We start from the raw sequence: 11,130 nt of genomic DNA on the forward strand, positions 1-11,130 counted from the left end.
CGTATGCGCTCGACAATCGAAATAGACACGTGTCTTAAAACAGCTGTAAAAATGGATACACTATACTTCTATCGGGATAAACATTTTGCGGGTAGTTCTTATTTTCTTAGTGTCCATACTTTCTCGTTGTAATAAATCATTTGTTTAAATGTGTGACAAAATATCATAAACTGTTTCGCATATGCAGCTGTAACACATCGTTTATCAGAAAAATGACTAAGACTGTTGAATATTAAATGAAGTCTACTAGCAAAGAAAAAGAAAAACGGTATGTCCTCTTTATTTGCAAATTGTTTCACTGGGCAGGTTAAAGAGCTTGTATACATGTTGTATAAACATTTGTCAATTTACATTGCACTATAGACGAAGAGTATATGTTAATGAAACAGCACGGATAGATACCAAAAGATCGAGACAAAATTATTTTGAGTTTGGTTTTGTAGTCTAGAAGGGTTGGGGTGTCATTAACTAATATATGAATTTGAAAGATTGTCAGATTTTCAATGGGCTACTACATGACATTGTTCAAATATTTCTAAATTTATTTCTTTTTTGTGTTACTTTCGTGTTTCATTATCTTTTTTTAACAGTGCAGTGTCTTTTTTTGGACTATTGTTAATCGTTTTCTGTGGCCATGTTATTGTCTTGTGTTCCTTCGACTACTTGTTTTGATGGCCATTCGGTATCTTCGACTGCTTGTTTTGATGGCCATTCTCGGTATCTTCGACTACTTGTTTTGATGGCCATTCTCGGTATCTTCGACTATTAGTTTTGATGGCCATTCACGGTATCTTCATCTTTTCTTTTTACAATTATGAATATTAATTAAGTTATTAAAAATCTTTAAAGATACGTTCAGGTAGCAGAGTTTTGGACGTAACATATTAAATCTCATCCAAACGCATTTCATAACGTCTTTAAACGATATTTTCATTATTTACATTGAAATTCGTGAATATTGATTTTAGTTTGAAAAGAAAGAGAGGTGTTATGACTAGTGGTGAGGCAACTATCCAACAGAGTCAAAATGTTATGAGTGTATTGAAGACTAGGCCGCATTTAACATCGAAGGTCCTCTCTTTTTCATTGATATATAAAGTGTTCATACAGCATTTCAGATATTACTATTAATCAATCGTAATATATGTCAAATCTGTTGAATAATGATAGAACAACAAAGCAAACTTCTAAAGATTAGAAAGTCTGACACGTTAGACAAGTATAGCGAAGTACAGATAAAGTTCAAAATTCATTTAAGAGTAATTTGATAAGCCGCAGACTATGTATGGAATTTCTTTGTTTACACTATTGGTGGTTGGTTAGTATTGCAGAAAAGACTATATTTTTTATTTTTATTGTACACTTACATTATATATACACTCAATGGGTTAAATATACAGTATTCATCCAAAGGGTTAGAAGCTTAATTTTTAATCATCCAGAGATTGTAATACTCTTCGATTTAACATGCAACATCAGAAGCAAGATCCATTTTAAGGTTAGACATTATCACAAACGAATAACATTGTCTAAACAATTTTTTACATACATATATCGGTTATCTTTGAATTTTTGTATAATTAATCATTATTCTTTATTTCATTAGCTTTCGGTGTAGTACAACCAAAAAATCTGTGTCCTTTAGATTGGGCAGAGTTTAAAGGTGAATGTTTGTTCTTCGCTAAAGATGGCAGAAGCTGGATCGATGCTCAGGTAATGATACAAATATCAATAATAAATGTTTGACTTTTTAATATAAGCAAAGTGCAAACAACTTACACTTCTGTCAACCTATCATATCACTTGATACCCATGCTGGTATCACCATTCACGTATCTTTTAATGCTTAAGTATTGGTTTGCTTTTACATTGATGCGGAAATTTGTTTCCCAGACATTATAACTGATTCTCAAACATTAATTAAGTTTTCAATGTTTTATTCTGAAAGCAACAATTTCAATTTATACACAGATGTTCCTTAAGCATGTTTAGTTTTTGAAATAAACATTCCAATAAACAAAATTCACGTTGATGTCTGTCAATTTCATATGGCACTAGACTCATATTTGATCACAATGTATTTTGCGACAGTATTTATTATTGTAATTTATTTCTAATAGAGAGATTGCAGAAGCAGAGGAGCATACTTGGCATCAGATGACAATCCTGACAAACATAACTTCATGCGACAAGTGATGAGTGCCCTTAAAAGTAAGACTGAAAAAATCATCTGTAAAACATTCAATTAAAACCAACCTTTATGTCAACCTAATACCATATTGTTTTGCGTGGGAGTTCATTGTGTTCAAGCCGTTTGTTTTCTTAACACATTGTTGGTTATATAATTGAATTTTATGCTACTGTGATACACGTGAGAGGTTTTGCTAGCTATTAAATCAGGTTTAATCCACGATTTTCCACACAGTCAGGAATACGACAGTTGTTATCAATTCGTTTGCTGTGTTTGAGAGTTTGATTTTGTCATTATGTTGCTTATAATATGCTTTCAGAATTTTCTTCAGTATTTTTATCACTATATTTTTGGTAGAAAGCAAAAGTATAACAAACAAGAAATAGATGAAACTACATTTATACAAATACAGATAGAAAGGGGAAATCCGTTTACGCATTCACTCTGTACCTACCATATCGGTTAGAGAGAACAAAATCTATCGATGCTAAAAAATCTCAACAATTCATTTATAGAATACCGAAAAAAAAATACCAATTGAAAATAAGAGATGGAGGGAATTGCTTAAATTTAAAAGGAATTATATACGGCATTCATAATTCCATTATTTAGCTTAAATTTGTCTTTTGTTCAAATTATTTCCAATTTGAAAACATTATACTCATCTTATTGTAACAGGTTATTCTATCCATGTGTTGGTAAACCTTAGCTTATTATACTTAAATCTTTCAGTTCTGATTGCTTTGTTTGATATAATGTTGGTGTATTGTTGGGTGGTTTTTTTTAAGAAGAATCGGATTATTTGACCATCCCCTCTGGTATCTTTCGTCCCTCTTTTAAAGATTTTGACAACATAGAACGGGATGAATAATTCTCAAATATTCAACAAAATGTATAAAAAAAATTGCTACATATGATTTTATTAATATCCTTTAAAAAAGGCTTTTTTCTCCGATAGCTTTTAACATAGATGGATTTTATTTGGGTTCCGATGATTTTGCCTTTGAGGGTACATGGAGATGGATGGAAACTGGCTTCCCAGTCTCGTCCTTTACTGCATGGGGCTCAGGCATGCCTCAAGGCGAGGACGGCCATAATTGTATGAAATTTAGCTGGGAGAATAACGAAGCTGTTTGGGTTGACGAGGATTGTAATCAACGACGTCATTATATATGCGAAAAACAGTAAGTTCGGATTTTGATAAGCATTAAAATCGAGAATGGAAACGGGGAATGTGTCAAAGAGACAACAACCCGAACGAAGAGCAGAAAACAGCCGAAGGTCATTAAAGGGTAATTAATTCAGCGAAAAAATCCCGCACCCGAAGGCGTGCTTTAGTTGGCCTCTAAACAAAAATATGTACTAGTTTAGTGATAATGGACTCCGAAATATATACATAAACTAAAATTATAAAACTACAAGACTAATAAAATAAAGGCCACAGGCTACTGGCTTGGATTTTTAAGTATTGTTTATTTCACAGTTTATACAACTTCTCGTGAAAAGTTGACATCAGATTAAATTAGATATTCTTTTATGTCCCTTTTGATCATTTGGCTCCTAACGTTGCTTCGTATTTTTACATTTAGGTTTGAGCGTTCCTGATAAGGTAAAGCAAGAACACCCATAGCTTTCAAATGTTTGGATATGAGCATTCTGATGCGTTACTACTTCTCTGTTAATGTAATGCTACCTCACAGAAATTGGGGGATCACAAAAACAAATCGACTGATATGTATCAAACATTATTTAACACAATAATTTTTATATCTCAAACTAAAATGCAGTTATTTATATTTCAGAGCAATTGATTTTAGAAATAACACACAGATCATTGGTAGATAGAAGTACAGAGCCGTGATCTTACGTTTTCAATAAATTATGTGTTTGGCATGGTATTAATATGTTTAATTTATTTACTGAATGATTGTTAGTTACTTACAGACCAGTGGAAACTATAACATGATTTTCAGAAAAAGAAAACCTTAAAAAAATATGACACAAGGATTAAACGTGCAAAGGAGAGACTGTAACTCGAAAGGGTCAATACTGTGCAATATCAGGAATTAAACCTTCCTACAACTTACAACTTGTCGCTTGATTAAGATCTTTAACGGGCAAATAGGTGCAATTCTCTTCATATATGACTGGTTTTCTCTGAATGTGTTTTTCGTATATTTATCACCCCAAACACGTATTTTAAAATCGCTTAGTTACTCTTTCACTGACGTATAACCAGCATTTGTCGTACATAGTTTCTGATTCACTTATAAATGGATGTAATAATTTTATCATGATTTTGAAAAGATGACAACAATCAGCTTATATGTGTACATGTAGTCACATCATTATGATTTATAGTCTATGTGCAAGATTTCGCCACCATCAATCATGCCTTTTATTTTTTTAAATATATATTACATCCAAATAGTTTGGATGTATACAACTCCAGCATAGTATTTTTTTATTTTTTATTCTTGGTGTCATGTAAACTAACAGATATTGGAATACGTTTTGTGTTTTTAATACGTTTAAGTAAAAACTAATGATTCAACTATCAATAAATGATATATGACAGTTGCAAAATGTACTTTTCCCAACCAGCAACAAAATCTAGAACAAATTCTAAACACTTACAAAGAAAAACCTTTATAATTATAATCATTGCTATAATCATTATCATGATTTTATTATTTCATTATTATGAAGGCAATTATATTCAATTTCTCTTTTCACTGTACTAGCAAGCCTTATCGTCTGTAAATAAACGTAAAGTCTGGTATGATAAAAATCCTTACAAGTATAGTTAATTATTGTCTGCATACGGTCCAGAACCTTTCATTTTAAGTTCAGATTTCGTTAGGTATTGTTCAGACCTTGTCGAGGAGGGTTCAGAATTAAAAGAAGAAAGTCAGATTTCGTTGAGTAGGGTCATACCTGTTCAAAAATTGTTACAATTGGTCCAAAAGGCTCCAGCATTGGTCGAGTAGGAACAGTACTTAGTTGAATAAGGTTCGAGTATAGGCAAAGGCGAGGAGGATGATTCCGCTTTATGAAGTATTGTTCATACTCAGTCGAGAGTGGTTCAGGTGATCGATGAGTGTTTAAAGATCGGGAAGGGTTAAGAATGAACTTGTACATGCCTGAATCTATTGATCAATATTCATACAAAGGATAGATCATTACCACTTTTAACATTTCAAATTAAAGACAGATGTATATGATGATACCAAGCACTTTATTTTTTGTGACATATTCAAACAACACATAAAAGAGGGAAGAAAGATACCAAAGGGACAGTCAAACTCATAAATCGAAAATAAACTAACAACGCCATGGCTAAAAATGAAAAAGACAAACAGACAAACAATACTACACATGACACAACATAGAAAACTAAAGAAAAAACAACACGAACCCCACCAAAAACTAGGGGTGATCTCAGGTGCTCCGGAAGAGTAAGCAGATCCTACTCCACATGTGGCACCCGTCGTGTTGCTTATGTGATAACAAATCCGGTAAATAGTCTAATTCGGTAGGTCACATTCATGAAAGGGAAGGGGATTGTAGTAACGACGTAAGGAACATATCCGACATCATTTGTGAAACGGTTATTCCATAACGGTCAACCAACTCGTGATGGCGTCCGTAAAATTTACGAAGGGATGATTTCAACTTCACCATTTGGAACTCTTGGTTTTATAGCTTCCTTGTGAGCAGCAACCCTCTATCAAGAAAATCATGATAGGAAATACAAGCACGGGAATATCGTATCAATTGGGAAATATATACCCCGTATGCAGGTGCTGCTGGAATGTTGCTACTTAGAAATGGAAAGTTCACAATTGAAAAGCTGAAATCATCTCTTTTGTCGTAAAGTTTTGTTTTCTACCGACCCTCCTTGTCAATTTCTAGATGTAGGTCAAGATGTGAGGCCGACTTAACTGTATCTGTAGTATCCTTTATCTATATAATAAATTAGAAATCAAGAAATGGATGTTGCCTCTGATATTATATTATATATACATGTACGTGACTCCTTTTTGTGTTATCTATCGAAAGAAGCATAAACGATTATAATCATATTATCCAATATAAATGGTAGCTACGTAAGGTATAATAATCTCGCATCAACTGATTGGTTTTTGTGGCTAATTCGTCCTACTATAAAACGATAATAGCCAAGATTGGCTTCATGGAATGATATTTGAAATGCAAGTTGCAATATATTGAACTAACGCATATTTTTGTGTTTATTCAACTCATAGTTGCCATCATTGTTATTCTTACTTGTAGTTCCCTATTCAACCAAGTATTAGTCTTACTTGACCAAGTCTGATGCCTATTTGAACAATTTTGAACCTTTTTTGAAAATGTATGAACCCTACTCAACCAAGTCTCGACCTTCTTCTATAAACGATGAACCCTCCTATACAAGGTCTGGACAATACTTAACGAATTCTGAACTTTAATTAACAGATTCTGGACCGTATGCAAACAATAATGAACTATACTTATAACACTTTTGTTCATGCCAGATTATAATTTTGATTTTGCAATTGTCGACAGGCTTTGCAGGTGCAGTGAAAAGAAAATTGAGTATATTTGCGTTCATGATAATTAAATAATCAAACCATGCTGATGATTATAGCAATACTTAAAATAAATGTTTATTCTTTTTTAAGTGTTTATAGAATTTGTCCTAGATGTTGCTGATTGGAAGAAGTAATTGTCATATATCATTTATTGAAAGTTGAATAATTAGTTTTCACTTAAACGTATAATACGTATATTTATAAAAACACAAAACTTATTCAAACAATATTTAGTTTACACGACACCAAGAAGAAAAAAGAAAAATATTAAACTGGAGTTGTATACGTCCTTTTTAATGAATTTGTTTCACAAACCACACCTCTTTTGGGGAGATGTATAATATTCATAGATGTTTTGTATAGTTTACCCACTGGTTCCCAGATATGATCTTTATGTTACCGGTTTAAATACACATATATAATGGCAAAATTGAATTCTGATTGAGACCCAAAGTGAATTGAAGTGTACTACAGGATTAAAGAATCAGTTTTAACTCTTAAACGCTCGTGCAAATTGTTTTTAATATAAGTCCCACAGCCCTATAGTTTAACATTTTTAAACAATAGTATTACATATGAGTTTTCTATTCTAGGATATTCCTTTTACGAAACTTCAAATTAAAGTGGCATAGTTGAATTCATAATCGGAATTTATATGGGAAAATGCATTGTTTATATTTACAGACGTCCTACATATTTACATTCGATTTAATGATAGATTAATTACATCAAACCACATCGACTTCTTTTGAAAAAAACACATGCCATCAATATAAATCAACAAATTACACGCGAAATAATGCATCAGATAGCATTTTTTTTTTAAGTATTAGTTATTTCAAAAATTCAAATAATCCAAACAAGGAGTGACACATGTAAACATCGTTTGCACGCTACAACTCACTTGTTTTCTAGTTCTAGACCAAATATTGAATTATTTCTAATCACAGGGGATGAGTAATATGTACCGAAAAGTTTCACGCTCAGCGTATATAATATTAGTGCTGCCAAACGAAAAGATTCGGAAATCGCTTTCACATGTTACACTTAACAACCTACGATTCTTAAGTGCTAGACCATATATTTAAAGCTTTCCATATCAGATACAAAAAATGAATAGTGCGTAACGAGTGCAGTTTACAATCCAATCTATTTTCATGAACAAACAAGAAAAACAAAAAAAATCACACATCAACTTAATCGCTTCCAACATTTTCACCATTTTCTTTTAGTTTAACTACTGTTTTTCTCCTAGGCAATGGAAAACAAATGTGACCCAAAAAACCTAGGTATTTTCATAAATATGCATCTCAAAAACACATTTGCCAAATCAATTTCAATTTTTGAAACTTTAAATACAATTTACATAATGTTTAAAATAATGTGTTTTCCTGTAGAAAAAAACAATTACTTAATACTTGGTTCACTACGTTTTTTATCAATTTTCTTTAAATCGGTCTGTCTAAAAAAGATTTCATCCATGAACATGCAACTATTTTGAACTTTAGCATCAAATATCCTTCATGTATCATTATCATTTCGATTAAAGTATGAATAACCATTTCTCTATCATATTTATGTGCCGCTCCCATACACACATCTATATATGTATATAATTCTATATATCGACTAAAATCGAAAAATTATTAAATATTTCCTCTTCCTTGGACTATACAAAACTTGCCTAAAGTTTACAACTTATTCAGTATAACAATTATTTCCGAAATACTGTAGCATAATGATGCATTATGAAAACGACTTCGGTAGTGTTCAACTTACAAAAAAATGCAGGAATAAAACGGACACAAGTTCAATGAAAGCAAATTAATCAATTGAACCAGAAGCACATTATTACTCTGAGATAGAAACAAACAATGAAGAAAAACTGGAATTGCCTGTTAGAGGAGACCAGAAGTGTTACTTCATTTCTAGCAATAGAAAGAAAGTTGCTCTGGTTGTGACTAGTAGTATAGTTATCTCCATAATATCAGTTGTTTGGTTGTTTAGTCACAGTACAAAGGACAACAAAGGTATAAATTATTATTTAAAAATTAACGGTTTAATATTTTGTTAAGCGTATGAAGAGTCACATAGCATATTTGTTGTATTTGATTAACTATCATACTTAAAGTCATATGAAAACTCAAATTTAAAAAATGAGGCATATGTTTTTATTACAAAATGGATAGTTGTCTTCATAAACTTTTTTTGAAGAAAATTATTGAATTTGTCAACATTTTGAAGAAGTTTACTTTTTCTAATTGCTTGCTTCCAGGAAGCAAATCGCCGACATATGTTCCGTATTCAAAGTGACCTTAGCGTGACTCTCTCGTAAAGATCCGGTGATCGCAATACGCATGAATCTGTCACTGAAAAAAAACTTTTATCTGATTGTACATGTTATACACGTGTTCATTATCCATGCTTCTTTGTTTGTTGTTTACTATAAGGTGACAATCGGCAAACTACGGCTTAAAAATATTTGTTCACTTCATAACAGACAAAGAGGGGAAAATGACGATTATACGATATTTTTGCATAAAAAAAATGATAAAAACGTGCACAGAAGAATAAGTTTATGATATACACACACATTGGTTCAATAGTTGGATAAACATTTTTGTTAACCAGTCACTCGTTTCATATGACTTCAAACATCTTATCCAACATATGTTTATTACCACCTGGTGAAATAATCTTTTTCCTGAATTCCAGATTGCTTATATATAAGCATCCTTAAATATATTGAAAAGATTGACCACGTTGACCAAAATACATTTTGTAATGAAGCGCGGGAGCACTTCATTCCAAACATTTTTTCGCACGGTCAACGCTTTAAAGCCTTATAAAATTGCTAAACGAAGCAAGCAATGCTTATAATTACATGTTATGCTAGGTTCATGAAACGATTACTACTGGGTTTTTTTTCTTTTATTTATATGTGCACTTTATTGTGGACGCTCGTGTCATCATGATCGATACATTTCTTTTTAAATTGTAGATTACATTCAGTATACCGCGATATTGTTGTTAGCCAAATAACGTATAATGACTTAACATACATGCAATGTTATTATTTATCACTTATGGCGGAGTCATTTTACTGTGCGCAACTATTTTCAGAAAGTTTATTTATCATATTCAACAACTCAATGCTTGTCGATTTATAGACCTCAGCCAATACCACGTTTACATGTTTTTGTAATTTAATTTAGGGACAGATTCTCTCAAACACACAACGTTTGCACCCAATACAACGCTCGACGTTGACTGTGTAAACAAAACGAAACAGATCAACTGCAGGGACTGTTCAAACTTTCAGGTACATGTTATGTAATTGGTATGACATATCTCGATCGATAAAACTTGATTATGTAAGGTGTTATTATGGCTATACCACCATTACTTTTAATCCAAAGAAAAAGTGTCTAAAATATATACTAATATTAAGTTCTAAAACGGTCATATTAAATTGCATGATCGCTAGAAAGTCTGGTTTTTAGCTTACTGATTCGATTCGGATCCAAAAATGTTTTATGTTGTCTAGACATTTAATACCCCATCTCCTTATTAATATTTTTAAATACGGTAAAATCAGATTATAGGAAATATCTCTCCTTTCTCATTCATGACATAATAGAAAAAATAAACGACAAAGAAAGGCAATTTATCCAAACACTACAGAAAGACTAAGCAGTAAAAACCCAAGATAAAAACCATGGGGATATCATTTGATCCATATGGGTAAATATACCCCGCTACATACGAGACACCCAGTAATTACATATTCGTTGATATAAGTCTCATTCCGTGATGTCATAATCAAGGCAAAAAGACAGGAAAACGTCTAGAACAATGGGGACATATCCGTAGTCGTCTAGGACAAGATAAACAACAACGTTCGACCATCGCAACATAGCGGTCGTGAAACTTACAAAGGGAACACTTCAACTTGATTAATAATTATAATGGTTAAATGGCTTCTTTTCAAGCAGCAATGCTGTTTTAATGTAATCCTGTTAGAGAAGGAAAGCCCATAATATCGTATCAACTGAAAGATGTATACTTCAAGCGCTGTTAGAATATTGCTATGATATAGAAATGTAATTTTAACAATTAAAAAACTGAAATTATCTTTTTCGTTATAGAGTCTTGTTTTTTATTTCATTTATTTGGAGTTCGATGAGATATATGACATCACCAGTAAGACATTTTAGTATCATGTTGATCAACCCAGTCTCGCTTCTTTTGAGGTTCACTACATTTCCGCTTTTTTTTTATCTTGATTTGTCTACTTTGTAAATCAATGTTACATGCATTTAGCGAATGAATGTACATATATAG

At 32.0% G+C, this 11,130-nt stretch overlaps 1 protein-coding gene across 1 annotated transcript; it reads left to right on the top strand.

Moving 5' to 3' along the window:
• Positions 1 to 1,194: 1,194 nt before the first annotated feature.
• LOC139492362 (perlucin-like protein) lies at positions 1,195 to 4,089 on the top strand. Its single transcript, XM_071280567.1, has 5 exons — positions 1,195 to 1,318; positions 1,607 to 1,713; positions 2,121 to 2,211; positions 3,150 to 3,375; positions 3,994 to 4,089. The coding sequence occupies exons 1-5, from the start codon at positions 1,282 to 1,284 to the stop codon at positions 4,034 to 4,036; spliced, it is 504 nt and encodes a 167-aa protein (XP_071136668.1). The 5' UTR covers positions 1,195 to 1,281; the 3' UTR covers positions 4,037 to 4,089.
• Positions 4,090 to 11,130: the final 7,041 nt, after the last annotated feature.

The sequence above is a fragment of the Mytilus edulis genome, chromosome 10, assembly GCF_963676685.1.
Source record: "Mytilus edulis chromosome 10, xbMytEdul2.2, whole genome shotgun sequence".
Classification (NCBI taxonomy): Eukaryota; Metazoa; Mollusca; class Bivalvia; order Mytilida; family Mytilidae; genus Mytilus; species Mytilus edulis.

Coding starts and splice junctions, on each gene's coding strand:
- LOC139492362 (XM_071280567.1), top strand. CDS start 1,282: ATGTATGGAATTTCTTTGTTTACACTATTGGTGGTTG. Junction 1,714..2,120: donor GAAGCTGGATCGATGCTCAG/GTAATGATACAA, acceptor TATTTCTAATAG/AGAGATTGCAGAAGCAGAGG. Junction 3,376..3,993: donor CATTATATATGCGAAAAACA/GTAAGTTCGGAT, acceptor TTTATATTTCAG/AGCAATTGATTTTAGAAATA.